At 45.0% G+C, this 16,946-nt stretch overlaps 2 protein-coding genes across 2 annotated transcripts; one reads left to right on the top strand and one right to left on the bottom strand.

Annotated features, from left to right (window-relative positions):
• Positions 1 to 290: 290 nt before the first annotated feature.
• LOC115265103 (deoxyribonuclease TATDN1) lies at positions 291 to 13,026 on the top strand. Its single transcript, XM_029869335.2, has 4 exons — positions 291 to 820; positions 887 to 1,066; positions 12,121 to 12,718; positions 12,801 to 13,026. The coding sequence occupies exons 1-4, from the start codon at positions 772 to 774 to the stop codon at positions 12,898 to 12,900; spliced, it is 927 nt and encodes a 308-aa protein (XP_029725195.1). The 5' UTR covers positions 291 to 771; the 3' UTR covers positions 12,901 to 13,026.
• LOC109423740 (protein SGT1 homolog) lies at positions 12,917 to 16,687 on the bottom strand. The gene is made up of 2 exons (XM_019698734.3): positions 16,175 to 16,687; positions 12,917 to 13,269 (listed from the first exon to the last, which is right to left on the bottom strand). The coding sequence occupies exons 1-2, from the start codon at positions 16,544 to 16,546 to the stop codon at positions 13,081 to 13,083; spliced, it is 561 nt and encodes a 186-aa protein (XP_019554279.3). The 5' UTR covers positions 16,547 to 16,687; the 3' UTR covers positions 12,917 to 13,080.
• Between the last annotated feature and the right edge of the window lie 259 nt (positions 16,688 to 16,946).

Below are 16,946 nucleotides of genomic sequence, written 5' to 3'. Positions count from 1 at the left end.
TTGCAGAAAGGTTGAAGTTTTTGATAATAAATTGATTTGTTAAAAAAAATACTTATAAAGAAAGATTATTACATTCTGAACTTTTTTGTCCACACTGAGCTGACCTTTGCGAACCTCCATTATTTATTATAACACACCCCACCACCCCAGTAAAATTCCGCACGTGGCACTTGGAGTAATCAGAGAATGTATTCGGCATACCATGTGAAAGTTGAGCAAAATTCTAACGGTATTCTGGAGAAAATCTGATCTTCTCGAGGGTCTTCTTGTTTTCCCTCCACGTTCCCTTATGAACTTGGCATGCCTCTCTCAGTGGTTCTGTGAGAACTTCTCAGGAACTTCCACAGTCTTCGCCAGCTCTATTTCTAAGGAAGTCGAAACATTCGAGAGAAAATTTCTCAATCAGAACGGAGATCTAATCTGCCGTCTTTATATTGGCGATCCAAAATAATAAGGCATTACACTAAAGTGAGGCTAAAAAGAAATTTTCGTAAACTAAGTTGCAGTTTTAAAGCCATCTCAACAACGACGAAAAAACAGTCGATTGTATTTAGAATGAGCTTATAGATAGTTTGTTGTATATCCTGAACGAAGATAGAAGATTCACTGATAGGTGAATAGTTCAAAGTTTTTGGTTATAAATCCGATCAGGGCACCGGTAAACCAAGTATTTATTTACTAGGGAGTAAATTAGGAATAAACTTTCAAGAAACTTATGAATATTTTTTAATATTCAGTGCTGTGTCCGTCCATTTATAAGTAGGCAGATTTATGAACAAAATTGCTTTGCAAAGCGTACGAAAAATGCTCAAGATAATAGGTATGTTCGAGTTTTGCACAATAAAAACATCGACAATATTTCAACCTGATCACTCTTTCATCGCAGATATTGGTGCGAACCTGACGGACCCCATGTTCCAGGGTGTCTACAATGGATCCGCCAAGCACCAAGCTGACTTAGGCAACGTCCTAGAACGGGGCTGGGTTGCCGGTCTGGAAAAGGTGATCGTCACTTGTGGCACCGTCTTCGACTGCGAACAGGCATTTAAAATTGTCAATGAAAATGGTAAGTAAAGTTCTTAATTTTGCATTAATTTAAGCCAAAATAACATGCATGGGTTGCGACATCAGATTTCGTTGGATGTGTAGCTGAGATGTTCTAAAACAGCGCCGGCTAGTGCTCTTATATTCGTTGTTCACCCTCATGTAATGGTCACGGAGAAATAGCGTTCGGCGTTTGGAATACAGTCTAAGGGCTGCACGTTTTATAGTCTTTTTTCTGGGGAGCTCTCGAGTTTACATGCCCCATGATATGCGATAGTGTTAGAGCAGCATTTTCCACATCGTTCAAATCCATAACGTTAAGCCAGTCTATTGAACCAAGAAATTCAGCTAGGTACCTATATCTTGGTGGTTCGCCCAGATGATATCGTACGAGACCGGAGAAATATTATGCTGGATGTGTGCGTCATTATCGTTGAGAACGAATGCAAGCGAAGGATGATGTGTAAAAGTCTCAACCAAGGGGGATGAGGCAGCTGTTAACCACGGAGCCACATCTTTCGAACTGGCGAAACAAAGATCCAAACAACGTCCATTTTCATTCATCACGTTGTTAACCTGCTGAAGCACCGGCATAGAAGGTAGAAAAGCTTGGGTTAGGATGTAGGAAACCGTCGCAGGATGATTTCCAACAGATACTGGAAAGGTTAAAATCACCGATCACAATAATCTCATCAGTAGCAGTCGCAACATCAACCATAACATAACTTTTGCAGAACGGCCTGCAAACCCCTTCCCCTCCCCACCCGAATTCGCCCCCAGAAGTTTGTCTTGTATATATATAAATTAGGAAAAAAAATCGGAATACAAATGCTTAATGATATAGTTATGATGATTAAGAATAGTCTCCAATCACACTTTACAAGATTATTGTCCAAAATGGTTTAAGTAATTTAACCAGAATTATATAGGGGAACTTACGTATTCTCGGCCGTTTTGTGCTTTTCGTCATGGGGGGTTTTGAAAAAAAAAGATAAAAACGAAGCCAGCTTTTCGGATAAGTGGGGGGGAGGTCTGTGCGAGCAGGGAATTCATGGATGGATCCCTGAATAAATATGTGTATTAACTCTAGGCCGACTATTAGGTATTTTGCAAAAAATGGAAATGTTAAAAGTCTTTAGTGGAAAATAATCGTTTTTTGCTAAGAAATGATGGTATAAAAATTTGAAGTCCGTATCTCAAGGCTAAGTGGCACGAGGCAAGAGGCAAAGGTTTTAAAAAATTGTACAAATACAATACAAATACAAATTGTTTTTTTTTTCGACTAAAAGATACGCTATTCTACTAAAACCGATGATTTTAGGACTCTAAAGGGCCAAAATGCACTTAGAAATGCGATATCTCTGCTCGTCTTTATTGAGTTATTGACAAAAAAAAACTACCAAAAAATCTACAGCATTTTTTTGGACCTCGAAGGAAATCTTCCCTATTTTGCTCAATATCATTGAACCGAATGGAGATATAGCAATTCTAAGCACGTTTTCGGCCTCATTTTGACACGATAATCTCTCAGCTAAAACGATTATTTTCCAACTACGATCCATCCATCCATCCGATCAGGCTAAGGCCGGGGTGGCCTCTGCTGTACATAGTAGCCGCCTCCATTCCACTCGGTCTATGGCTGTTTGTCTCCAGTTCCGCACTCTGCGTAGGGTCCGCAGATCGGCCTCCACTTGGTCGACCCACCTAGCTCGCTGCGCTCCACGTCTTCTTGTACCGGTCGGATGACTCTCGAGAACCATTTCAGTCGGGTTGCTATCCGACATCCTGATGACGTGACCCGCCCACCGTAGCCTCCCGATTTTCGAGGTTCATTCGCCTTCTCCAAGTCCCGTCTTCCATCTGCACTCCGCCGTAGGTGGTACGCAACACCTTCCGTTCGAAAACTCCAAGGGCGCGTTGGCCTCTGCACGTAGGGTCCATGTTTCGTGCCCATAGAGGACGACCGGTCTAATGAGCGTTTTGTAGATGGTTAACTTCGTGTTACGGCGAACTTTATTCGATCGTAGAGTTCTGCGGAGTCCAAAGTAAGAACGATTTCCTGCCAAATTGCGCCTCTGAATTTCTCTGCTGGTGTCGTTGTCGGCGGTCACCAGTGAGCCCAAGTACACGAATTCTTCAACCGCCTCGATTTCATCACCGTCGATATGAATTCGGGGTGGCGGGCGCAGTGATTCCTCCCTGGAGCCCTTTGCCATCATGTACTTTGTCTTCGACACATTAATGACTAATCCGATTCGCCTGGCTTCACTCTTTAGTCGGATGTACGTTTCCGCCATCGTCTCAAATTTACGAGCAATAATATCAATATCATCGGCGAAACCAGGCAGCTGAACGGACTTCGTGAAAATCGTCCCACTCGTGTTTATCCCGGCTCTCCTTATTACACCCTCTCTAAAGCAATGTTGAACAGCAAGCACGAAAGACCATCACCTTGCCGTAACCCTCTGCGAGATTCGGAGGGACTCGAGAGTGTCCCTGATACTCGAACTACGCATATCACTCGATCCATCGCCGCCTTGATCAATCGTATCAGTTTATCAGGGAATCCGTATTCGTACATAATCTGCCATAGCTGTTCTCGATCGATTGTATCATACGCCGATTTGAAATCGATGAACAAGTGATGTGTGGACACGTTGTATTCGCGGCATTTCTGTAACACCTGGCGGATGGCGAACATCTGGTCCGTTGTAGCGCGTTCACCCATATATCCAGCCTGATATTGCCCCACGAACTCTCTTGCAATCGGTGATAGACGGCGGCATAAAATTTGAGAGAGTATCTTGTAGGCAGCGCTCAGTAGTGTGTTCGCGCGGTAGTTCCCGCAATCCAACTTGTCGCCCTTTTTGTAGATGGGACACACGATACCTTCCATCCATTCCTCCGGTAATACTTCCTCCTCCCAAATCTTGGTAATGACCCAGTGTAGTGCTCTTACCAGTGCTTCTCCACCGTATTTTAGAAGCTCGCTTGGTAGTTGATCTGCTCCAGCGGCTTTGTTGTTTTTCAACCGGCCAACCTCCTCCTCAATCTCTTGGAGGTCAGGGGCCGGAAGTCTTTCGTCCTGTGCACATACTCCTAGATCTGTTACCACCTTCGGTACTTGCAACGTCGTCATTGAGGTGCTCATCGTAATGCTGCCGCCACCTCTCGACCACCTCACGCTCGCTCGTGAGAATATTCCCGTGATTATCTCGGCACATGTCGGCTTGTAGCACAAAGCCTCTACGCGAGCGGTTCAGCTTCTCGTAGAACTTTCGTGTGTCCTTAGCGCGGTACAGCTCTTCCATCGCTTCGCGATCTCGTTCTTCCTGCTGGCGCTTCTTCATCCGGAAGACTGAGTTCTGCCTGTTCCGCGCCTGTTTGTAACGTGCCTCATTCGCTCTCGTACGGTGTTACAGCATTCTCGCCCATGCTGCATTCTTCTCGTATTTCAACTGTTCACATTCGCCGTCGTACCAGTCGTTTCTGTGATTCGGAGTCGCGAAGCCTAGTGCTGTTGTAACTAGCTGCCTGCCAACTACTAACCCGTACAAGCTAGCAGCAGGAAGAAACTCCTCGAGCTGGGTCTCAGAGTCGGCTTACTACTGGGTGATCAAGGGGACGCGGATAAAGTATGGAAACACTAAATTTTCATGTTCTTTAAACATTTATTTGCCCTATTCTGTGGCGTGTGGGTGTGTGGTTCACATTTTTGTGTGGTGTGTACAAGAGAGGGGATCGATCACTGTACTCACTGTTGTACTCCTCCGGCGCTGGCCCACACGGTTACGCACGATTGCGATAGCCCTACCGTGGGGCCGGAATCTCGCCGCGGGGCGGCTCGGGGATGTCCATTGGTCCGGAATGGCATCAGAATCGGTCCAGCGGGCTTTGCTGGAATCGTTGGTGGTGCTAGGCGTCTTCTCTCATTGGCGATATCGGCACGACCCAGGACGATACCGGAGAGACCGTGCCGAGAGAGGACCCTCCTTGACAATTAGGGCCCGAGGCCCGAGGGAATTGTCCGCATGCGGACGAAAGGTCGTCTTTGGCTGTTAGACCCGGAAGCCATTTTGACTTCCGAGTCGACCCGTGTGAGGCCGAATTTTATAATACGGGAAGAGGTCCTGAAGAAAATATTATTATTCCGTCAGGGTGGTCGTATTTCTAGTGTATTTCTAGTGTAGACCAAATTACCTGAACGGGAGTAGGCCGTTGCTCCAATTCCCGCCATCGGAAAAGAAGGAACAGAACAGAAGGAACAGAATGCACAGCCATGACACACATAAACACGAAAATCACGATGGCCATGTTCTATCCCTTCAGTAATACCATGTTACAATATTGGTAGCGGAGTAACCCTCTCAGTCGTGTATTCCTACTGTGTTATTACTATACAAAAAAAACATGAAATTTCCGCCAACATTCGGCTCATACAGAAATAAAAACCTAAAGATGTAACCGACAGGTTACACTGTAGCCGAGGTACTACCTATGGCGGATCGGATGTCCCTCCAGCCATCTTCAAGTGTAGCTGCGCCAAGCTGCTCTTCCGTTGGTAGGGCCACTGCTAACTGCTGCGCGTAGTCTTGAGCCACCTCTACGTTACGAAGTTGCTCGATGTTGAGCCGCGGCGTTCGACTTCGACGCGTGGTGATAACTGTCGAAAAGTTTTGAGCGCATGCATACAGCGACTAAGTAGTGATCCGAATCTATATTCGCACTGCGGTATGTGCGGACGTTGGTTATATCCGAGAAGAATTTACCGTCGATTAGAACGTGGTCAATTTCTGTTTGATGGTCGGGTGATCTCCAGGTGGCTTTGTGGATATCTTTGCGGGGGAAGAAGGTGCTTCGGACTACCATACCACGGGAGGCTGCAAAGTTTACGCATCGCTGGCCGTTATCATTCGATACGGCGTGCAGGCTGTTTCGCCCGATTACCGGTCTGTACATTTCCTCCCTCCCTACCTGCGCGTTCATGTCGCCGACAACGATTTTCACGTCACGCAGTGAGCAACCATCGTATGTTTGCTCTAACTGTGCGTAGAACGCTTCTTTCTCGTCATCGGGTCTCCCTTCGTGTGGGCAGTGGACGTAGATGATGCTGTAGTTGAAGAAACGGCCCTTAACTCTCAACATGCACATCCTTGCATTGATCGGCTGCCACCCGATCACACGTTGTCGCATCTTGCCCAACACTATTAATCCTGTTCCCAGTTCATTGGTGGTGCCACAGCTTTGGTAGAAGGTAGCCGCTCGATGCCCGCTTTTCCACACTTTCTGTCCAGTCCAACAAAGTTCCTGCAACGCCACGATGTCGAAGTTGCGGGGATGTAGTTCGTCGTAGATTATCCTGTCACAACCTGCGAAACCTAGTGACTTGCAATTCCATGTTCCAAGTTTCCAATCGTAGTCTTTATTTCATCGCGTGGGTCTTTGCCGATTGTATCGAGTCGTATTTTTTCCAATGTTATTCGCAATGGGGTTTTTACGGGTGGCTTATTGGGCCTACGCCAACACTCCTGTCTCGCCGGAGGGCCATCGTGCCAGTTCTGTTTAACGTCCCAACTAACACTGGGACGACCACGCTGATGGGGCTGCCACCTTGGATCTAGCTGGGCGTGGTGCAGCGTTTCTTACTCAGCCGCTGGATGCCAGAACAGACGCTGTTTGAGCCGCACCCCCTTGGTGAACAGACGCTCGGATCGTACCTCCTCAATCTAGCTGAAGTCAGAAGGAAACAGTGCCCAGGCTGCACTACCAGCTAAGCACACAACTCTTAGCTGGCGGTTTTTGTCATCGCTTGTCCCGTGGAAGCATGAGGTAGGAACTTGTGGGGACCAGAGCTACATTGGATCGTTTTGCAGCCCAAATACGAACTTTAAACATTTCCAATTTTTGCAAAATAAGGGATGGCCTAATGAACTTCTTAAAGATTTCTCAGAAGAAAGAAGTCCGGAAAATTTCCTGGCTCTAGTATCCCTGTAAAATTATCTTAAAGAATTCCAAAACAAATCACTGGAAGAATTCTTCTAGGAATCCTTCAAGTGATTCAAAAAATAGTTTTAATTAAAAAAAATAGTACCTAATACAAAATTCTGGAGGAATCCTCGGAGGAATTTCTGGAAGAATTCCTGGAGCAACCCCCCAGAGAATCTGTGAAGCAATTCCTTGAAGAATCTGTGGAGAAATTGTTAGAAGAATTTCCGAGAGGAATCCCTGGAGAAATCGATAGAGGAATTTTTGGAGCAATCCCTGGAGGAATTTCTGAAGAAATGGATGATTTCCTTGAGACACCTCTGGATAAATTCCGGAACGAATGTGTCTGGAGCAATCCTGGATGAATTCCTAGATGAATAGAATTCCGTAGAGGAATTCTAGGAGGAATCCTTGGAGAAATTTTCTGAAGAAATTCCTAGAGGAATTCTCAGAAAAAAATCTGGAGGAATCCCTGAAGGTCTAGGGTCACAGAGGTCAATTCAATTCAATTCAATTTATTTTTCTGTAGTCAATAACACTATTTTAAAGAAAGAACTTAACATTAACAATTCAGAGATTTGGATAACCTTACAACTGAGAACAATTCAATTTCAATAATAGAGACGTATGTACAACATTTAGAAATTGCTAGCTACGAGTAGCTTTTTTTAGGGAAAACGAGTTTAAGATTGAAAAAACCCTAGATTTCATGATTCTTAACGCTAATATCACAGATGTTGAAGGTGGAGTGCTTCGATGAGCGGATTTGCGGACATCGCACAGGAAGTCCTAAATGATCTTGTAGCACGTTCGATGCTTGCGTCAATTGTATCGACACCAGCCAGCTTGTGGAGATCATCGGTCGGATACCACGGGTTCAGGTTGTAGACCATCTTGAGCAGCTTGTTCTGCTTCACCTGTAGTCGTTTACGGTGCGATTTGGCGCAGTTGCCCCAAACCGCGGACGCATAGATTAGCATTGGCCGGATGATACACTTGACCACCAACAGCTTGTTCTTCACGCGTAGCTTCGATCGGCGACTCAGCAAAGAGTATAGGGCTTTGGTCGACCGATCCACCTTTCCAGCGATGTAGTTTACGTGCTTATCGAACTTGAGCTTCTGGTCAAAAATCACTCCCAAATACTTTACTTCGTCATCCCACGTAGTTTGCTGGCCGTTGACCATGATTGATCGACGTGGGAGGTGACGAGCGACTCGTCGCCTGGTGAAGTAGATGGACTGTGTTTTCCCCGCGTTGAGCTTGATCCGCCATTTGCGTTGAAATTCCTCAAGGTTGTTCATTGCCGCTTGTAGGTGAGTGACGACGATGTGCGGGTCTTTGTCTGACGCCAGGAAAGCGGTGTCATCCGCAAAAAATGCGTATGTTACGCCGTCGACCATCAGTACGTCAGAGGTAAGGACGTTGTAAAGAGTCGGGCTTAGCACTGAACCTTGGGGCACACCAAACGGAATGTTGTGGGCACGGGAGTATTCACCATTTACCGTTACCGAGAAAGATCGGTTCGAAAGGAAGGACTGCACGATCTTAACTAGGTAGAGAGGTAGATTCGAGCGGAAGAGCTTGAAAACCACGGCTTCCTGCCAAACCGAGTCGTAGGCTTTTTCGACATCCAGGAGAACCATACCAGTCGACTTTCCCGTTTGGAAACCGCGCTTCACTTTTTGCGTTATGCGAGCGAGTTGATGCACCGTTGAGTGCCCCGTTTTGAAGCCGAACTGCTCGGGTGGAATGCATTGCACTGTCTCCAGGTGACGGTTCAAACGGGCGAGGATTACCCTTTCGAGCACTTTGCTCAGGCTGCTTAGGAGGCTTATCGGTCGGTAGTTACCTGGATTGGTGATATCCTTGTTCGCTTTCGGGATAGCTATCACGTTGGCGTGTTTCCATCTAATTGGGAAGTAACTCAGGACCAGGCATGCGTTGAAGATTTTCGTCAGCACCACCAGCCCTTTTCTTGGCAAGCGCTTAAGGCAGATATTCCGAATGCCATCCTGCCCGGGAGATTTCCGATTTTTTAGCGTTCGGATGATTGACTTCACTTCTTTCGGCTTTACCAGAGCAGCGTGAGGCACTGGAGAGCTTGCAGCACGGATCTGGACGAGTGCATTTTCCACTGCAGCCGAAGTTTCAGGATCTCCCGGCTCCTCGTTGTTGTGAGCAGTTGCAAACGCCCTTGCAAGCGCTTCGGATTTCTGTGATGGACTCACAATCAGATTTCCATCGACGTTGAGCGGTGGGCTGTACTTGACCGTATTTCGGAGGCTGCGGGTTAGCTTCCAGAATTTGTTGCTGCCGTTGTCCAGATTTTTCAACATCGAACCGAAGTCCCTGTAGCGGTGTTCTGCGCTTTTAACGCTGATGACGTTATTCAGATGGTTGACCACCGCACCAATCAGTGGATCCCGTCTGCGGATGAACTGCCTTCGGCGCACATTTCTCAGCCGAATCAGAAGTTTCAGCTCGTCGGGGATGTCCTTTTTCTTTGGCAGAATCCTTCGTGTTGGGACAGCTGCTTCCTCAGCCGCCCTGACGATGTCGGTGACTTTGTCGATGGCCTCATCGATTTTCTCCGGACGATCTAGATTGTTCAGCCAACCTGCTGTGAGGTCGATGACTTGATCAATCCTTCGAGCGAAGGTACTCCAGTTCGCTTTGTCGTAGCAGCGGATGAGCCTTCCCGCCGGAAGTACTGGAATGTCAGCATCGATGGTGAAGGTTACGGGCAAGTGGTCCGACGATAATTCGGCATGCGATACTGGCCTCGACATTTGTATCCGGTTGTTCGAGATCACCAGATCTAAGGTTGATGGCTTTCCTCGACCAGACGGGTAGCGGGTGGGAGTATCAGGAACGTGAATGTAGATATCCGTGGACTCATAGACTTGTTGCAAGATACGTCCTGCTTTGTTGGCCCTAGCACAGTTCCACATCCTGTGCCGCGCATTCATATCTCCCACTAGAAAGAAGGGTCCGTCGGTGTTGATGAGCTGGTGGATATCTCTTCTGTATTGACAGAGCGCTGCCCTCTGATTAGAGCCAGGATAGTAGACTGCTACAATGCTCACGGGAGTTGGATCTACCCTGACCAAGATCCCGACTGTTTCGATTGCCCGCGCCGAATTTTCCAGTATGGAGTAAGAGATTCCTTTCCTCACCAGAATTGCTACTCCTCCCCCTCGGGTGGCTTCCGGTGAGTCTCGATCCGCTCTAACAACAGAGTAGTTTTCGTGGTACAATGAGTTGTTGAGCTGCAGCCATGTTTCCGTGATTACAGCGATGTCTATTTCGTGGGTTTCAAGAAAGTGAAAACATTCCACAGTCTTGTTCCGGATGGAACGGCAGTTCCAATTCACCAATTTGAGCGATCTACGGGTGGCCATTGTAGACGTATTTGATGATTAGTTCGCTGAGAGCGAGAAATTGCATTGCCTTGGATTGGCAGTTCGAGAGACTGTGGAACAGCTCACGAGCAAGACACATAAACTCCTCCACGGTGAACAAATTGGGGGACCCGGGCTGCGAGTTACCCTGGACGATCTGGGAGTACGAAACGTTAGGGTTTGTTATGCTGCCTAGCAGTTGGCTGATGTCACCACTCGCTCCTCTGGGAGCAGATACAGGTACTGTGGAAACCTTCGCACGGTTGTTCCCGAGGATCGGTCTCGTCCTCTTTTTGGCCTGCAACTCCTGCAAATACTTGAGGCGCGTAGGGCAACCCTTGAAACTTGCTGTGTGGTTCTGACTGCAGTTTGCACAGCGGATTAACGAGCGGTCCTCGCTGGCAGCGAAAGCGCTCCTTCCTGGAAGAGTGCATTCCGACGTTTGGTGACGTTCGCCACACTTTACGCATTTTGCCTCCAGATGGCAGTTTCGCATCCCATGTCCGTATTGCTGGCACCGAAAACACTGCACGACGTCGGCCTTCTTTTTAGAATAGTACCTCCACCACACAATGACGTTGAAAAGGGAAGTAACTTTTTGGAGGTCCTGTAGTTTCACGGCTCCATTCGAAAACTGTAGCAGGTATAGTGCGTAATCACCGTGTTTCGATGTTGCTAGTTGACGGACACTGGCCGGACGAACATTCACTGCCGCAAGCTCTTGCGTCACTTCTTCAACCGGAAACACCGGCAGGCCAGAGAGAACTATCTTCACAGGAACTTGGTCACTGGTTCCGTGCGTGTAGAACTGAGATCGCGAAGCTTCCAGAGTGTTCACTATTTCAGTAAAGTGTGGCTTAGTTTTCACTTTAATCTGAATGTTATTTTTCCTCACCCGCAGGTGATAGTCACTTTTCGCCACTGACGTCGTAGAAATAATTCGATTGAGTGTCGGAACACTAGAACCGTATACTAAGATCGGCGGGCATCTCACTTTTGAAACCGAACTTTTCACATCGTTACTATTTGCATCACCACTAGTACACTCTTTAGCCCACTGTGCAGTGGCAGAAGCATCGCCATCGCCATTGTTGATATCCTCATCATCGTCATCGGAAAGCAGCGCAAACTGGTTCGACGTCGAAAACATTCCGGAACAGCCCTCCTGCTGGGTCAGCGGCAACTGTACACTACACTGGTCAACTGTTGACGGCAATCCGCCGAACGAATTCCTGCGGCGGCGATGCGCAACTTTATCAGCAACCGGAGGCTTCATCACGGATTCCTTCTGTTGTTTGCGGATCTTTTTCGAGCCGTAGTTCATCCGAACCACGATCTGCGAGGACCCGTGTCCATCGCCAGGCCGCGGAGGCGGCTTAGTAGCCTTCTCCTTCCCCAGGTTGTTGGCGGACACACCGGGGACACTAATTAATTGATTTTTTTATACGAGATCAAAAAACGCGTTAATGCACCGAGGCACTATGGGCCAAAACTGGGTCACAGAGGTCACTCACGTAAAAACCTGGGAAATGTCAAATCAGAGATTCTTTTTTGGTAGATTATTTATCGGAAAAAAATGATGCAATAGATCTTGAGGTTGAGAGAAACATGATGAAAACTCTTGAATGATTTGCAGAATGAGATCTCACAGAAACTATTTAGCATTTTCTTTCTTTCGTCCCTCCAGACAAACTGTACACCACTGTTGGATGCCATCCCACTAGATGTGGCGAGTTCGAGGCTGATCCCGATGGCTACTTCACTTCGCTGTGCAATCAAATAGACCAAAATCGGGACAAGGTGGTGGCAATAGGCGAGTGCGGTTTGGACTACGATAGGCTGCACTTCTGCGAGAAGGACACCCAGAAGAAGTACTTTGAACAACAACTGAAACTGGCCGAGAAGTATCAGCTTCCGTTGTTTTTACACTGCCGCAATGCGCACGATGACTTCATTGAGATCCTAACGAGGAATTTGAACAAAATTCCCAAACGAGGGGTGGTGCATACTTTCGACGGATCGCTGGAGGATGCCCAAGCACTAATAGAGTTAGGGTTCTACATCGGCATCAATGGTTGCTCCCTGAAGACGGAGGACAATCTAAAAGTGGCTGCGGAAATACCGGATAATCGGATAATGGTCGAAACCGACAGCCCTTGGTGTGAAATTCGACCTTCTCACGCCGGATCGAAGTTCATCAAGACAAAGTTCCCGTCAGTGAAGAAGAAGGAAAAATGGGACAAAGACATGCTCATAGCGGGACGGTGCGAACCAGTTATGATAACGTGAGTATTGAGTATAGCTGGGATTGGGGACTGTATCTGTTGCATCATTTTAATGGTTTCTAATACTCTGACATTTTACCAGGCAAGTGCTGGAAGTTCTCGCTGGAATCAAGAGCAAACCCTTGGAGCAGCTTGCAGAGCAGTACTACCAAAACACAGTGGAGGTTTTCTTTCCGAAATAAACGGGATGCAGCTGCCTAGTTTTCATAAATATCGCATTCTTATTTAAATCGAGTTAAATGTTATTCAAACGAAACAAATTCTTATGTGAATTAAAAATCAAAACAGAAAAAAAAGTTCAGCAAGTATGACTGTTTTTGTATGACTTACATTGACGATGCCGGTTGAATATCCGAAAGTGGTTAATTCCATTTCTTGAACTCGCAACCATCCGGGGGCTTAACGTCGACCTTCTGGGCTCCGACTTCCGACCAGTTTGTGCTCAGCACGGTCCCACCGGATTCGTAGAATGACTTCATCATAGCTTTCTTGGTGTCCTCGTTGGCATCGGCGTAAATCTTCCGGAAGAGCTGCTGCACAGCTGCCTCGCCCTGGAAAGAAGCACACAGCATAAGTTACCGTTTACGTTAGAAAAAAAAATATCTATATAGTTTGCGAGAATGGTGTTTACTTTAATTCAATATACAGGGTGTTAGGTTCCTGAGTGCAAACTTTTTAAAGGGTGATAGAGGACCATAAATGGTGAAAACAATTGTTCTACGCATATGGTCAAATCTCAACCGTTACGTAGTTATTGAACTTCCCATGTTTTTGACTCTCATTGCCTTAACTGGCTATAACTTGAAAATGGTCAAACTTATCGCAATTTTTTTACCCTTATCCGAGAGATTATTGAATTTTCTATCAAATGGCATCTTTGAATCAATTGGTTTAGTAAAATGACTAAGTTTTTTAGAGCAAAATTGCTCAAAATAGCGGGTTTTAATTTGTTTTTATCAATTATCTTTGAAACATGCGTAATAAATTAAAATTCTTTCTTTGGCAAAGTTGTGGCCCCTGTTCCACTCTACAATAGGAGGCAATCAGTGAAGTACTAGATTGAAAGTAGTGAGCTGGATTTTGTATGGTGAGATGATCAATTCTCCATTTCTGCAATGAAATCGTACAAACAGCGTAGGTTATATGATTTATTGACTAATTTGATGCTGTTTGAGCTAAAGTTTGGATAACTGTGTTGCTGAAGTTGCAGGAAAAAATAATACAACAACACAGTTATTCAAACTTTTGCTCAAATAGCATCAAATTAGCCAATAAATCATATAACCTACGCTGTTTGCACCATTTCATTGCAAAAATGGAGAATTGATCTGAGTGTAGAATTAGCAACTAGTTAAAATACACATAAATAAAAACAAAACAAAAAAAAAGGAGAATTGATCATCTCACCATACAAAAATCCAGCTCACTACTTTCAATCTAGTACTTCACTGATTGCCTCCTATTGGTTCTTTGTCATCAAACGTCTATCTCTTATCGTTTTCTTGCAATTTCGATTTAAACATCGCATTTCAGTTCATAAATTTGCAACTGTCGAGGTAAGCACTTTTTTGCGCACTGTGCCGCACATTTAAATCGAAATTGCAAGAAAACGATAAGAGCTAGAACACGGCGTGTGTATGGGAAAGGCACAGACAAACAGACGTAACACTTCGAACATTTTTCGATTCAAATCATAGTCACGGAAACATATTCACCCAATGCTAAAAGGCCTATGTTTGGCCGACCACCAACTAGGTGGCGGTAGTGAACAAACGTCAAACTCGAACAAAAACGATGCGAGCGCCACGGTTGGGCAGTTGGCCAACTATCAAATTTTGAAAAAGACTGTTAAATCGGTGTACGATGTGAATTATCAGAGTGTTACGTCTGTTTGTCTGTGGGAAAGGTTTATAACAAAAAATTGGGCATCGCCAAATTTTTCGCTATTCAAAAATAGAGACTTCCAGCTTTCATTTGCACGGTCCCTCAAAAAAATCCACCGAGGGATCTCGAACAACTTTTTCAGAATACTGTTTTTCCCCATACAAAATGAACGGTTCCAAATTAATCCCTATTTCTACTTAACAAACATACCCAATTTTTGTATGAAAAAGTTCCCCCGATGGAATATTTCGATGTTGGGCTTGAATGAAAGCTAGTAGCGTCAACTTTCACGTAACGTAAAAATTAGCGATGCCTATTTTTTGTAATAAATTTCTTATACCAGACACACCGTGTAGAAGTTTGGTTTCAAAGAACGAAATGTAGAGTCGAACAGGGGCCACAACTTTGCCAAAGAAAGAATTTTAATTTATTACGCATTTCGATTTTCTCTAATGTCACCCCCCCCCCCCCCTCGGAAAATTTTTGTCGGTTCTATAGACATTTTGAGGGGGGACATAAATTATTTAAGAAATTTAAAAATTTCAAGTGAAATTAGAGTCGTCGAGAAAATTTCTTAACAAATCCGATGAGTTTTACGATTTTGCCTAATTGTTTGGGTAATTTTTCATCAAATACATTTATTATTTATCATCCACCCCCTTGACGAGTCAACGAGCAAAGTGACAAAAGAAGAAAATGAGATTTGACCCGGCCTAATTGATAAAAACAAATTAAAACACACTATTTTGAGCAATTTTGGTCTAGAAAACTTAGTCATTTAACTAAACCAATTATTTACCGACGGAGCAACACGCGAAAGTGGACAAAACGAACGACGAGAAAAAACCGACGGAAAAACTATTAAAATACTAGAAAATTCTCGGAATAAAGTAAATTTACAAAAATGGCGTGCTTTTCGTTTCGTGTATTTCTTACTTCTAACCATACATGACATTTCTCTTAGAGGAAGCCATCGCCTCCGTCTCGGCTCGGTTCACTTGACGTTTCTTCCCATACATAAGATTTTCTTGCACATGGCCATCCATGTTTGGCCAAGGGGTCGTACAAAGAATCAGCAACACCAATTGATTCAAAGATGCCATTTGATAGAAAATTCAATAATCTTTCGGATAAGAGTAAAAAAATTGCGATAAGTTTGACCATTTTCAAGTTATAGCCAGTTAAGGCAATGAGAGTCAAAAACATGGGAAGTTCAATAACTACGTAACGGTTGAGATTTGACCATATGCGTAGAACAATTTTTTTCACCATTTATGGTCCTCTATCACCATTTAAAAAGTTTGCACTGAGGAACCTAACACCCTGTATACAATTCGTTCTTATTATGTTTCCCATTTCCCAGAAACTAGAAAATTGATTTTACCACAAATGTGTTCGTGTGCCGTCCTTTAGAAAAAGCATTTTTGATTTAACCCTATTGTGGAGGTACTCATGAGAAATAATAAACTGAAAGGCATTTCCTTTCCTAGTTGGGATAGAAAACCGATAAGAAGACATGCTACCAATCCTACTCTGTTGAACAACAGTTCCTACTATAAATAGCACACTTACCTCGGGCTTATCTTCCTCTTCCTGCTTTTCGATTTCCTTGGAAATCTTGTCCCAATCGTGCTGGTTCTTTTTCACAGTCGGCTCCGGGGCCGCCAGAACTGCTTCCCGTTTTTCCAGCGCTTCCCAGCGGTGACCGATCAGTTTGGCCAGCTTGATTTCCACCTTGCTGGGGGAAGCTTTGTGCGAACTCTGCTCGGCATTGATGGCATCCCAGAGGCTGATCGCGATTGGCTCGATTCCGTCGGCCGTCAGAAGGATCTTGCTTTGTTCGAGGACGACGGAGTAGTTCTTTTCCGCTGCATTCTTCAGCAAAACCGTAATCGTTACCGTCGTATCCGTTTGGTACCAGTCGTACTTGACCGTACTGGCCATTTTTTAGTTGTTTTTAGCTATTGTTAAGTTAATAAAGCACCGAAAATTTAGGAGAAACCTAATAAACTTTGTTAAAATGCTTCTTCGCGCAACAAAACAATCTTCAATTTTCTAGAAACGACGGAGATCGACAGCCAGAAATTGACAGCATTCTTGAGAAAGCGTTATGAACCGTTACTTTGCCAAGCACGTTATTAATACAAGAGGGTTGCAAATCGTGAAATCAAGCATAATTTTTCAAATCGACGTATCTAACTTTTTCACTGATCTGAGCTCGGATCTGAGTAAATTCATGGTCAATGCACAGACAAACAGACGTCTCACTCTACTCACTTCCCATCGTTTCCCTTTTTAACGGATTATTCAAATATTTCGTAGTTCGCAAATCTCTCACTCATGG

This window comes from Aedes albopictus, chromosome 2 (assembly GCF_035046485.1).
Source record: "Aedes albopictus strain Foshan chromosome 2, AalbF5, whole genome shotgun sequence".
Lineage (NCBI taxonomy): Eukaryota > Metazoa > Arthropoda > Insecta > Diptera > Culicidae > Aedes > Aedes albopictus.
Note: the sequence above shows the minus strand (reverse complement) of the source record. Positions and strands in the feature narration are given on the sequence as shown.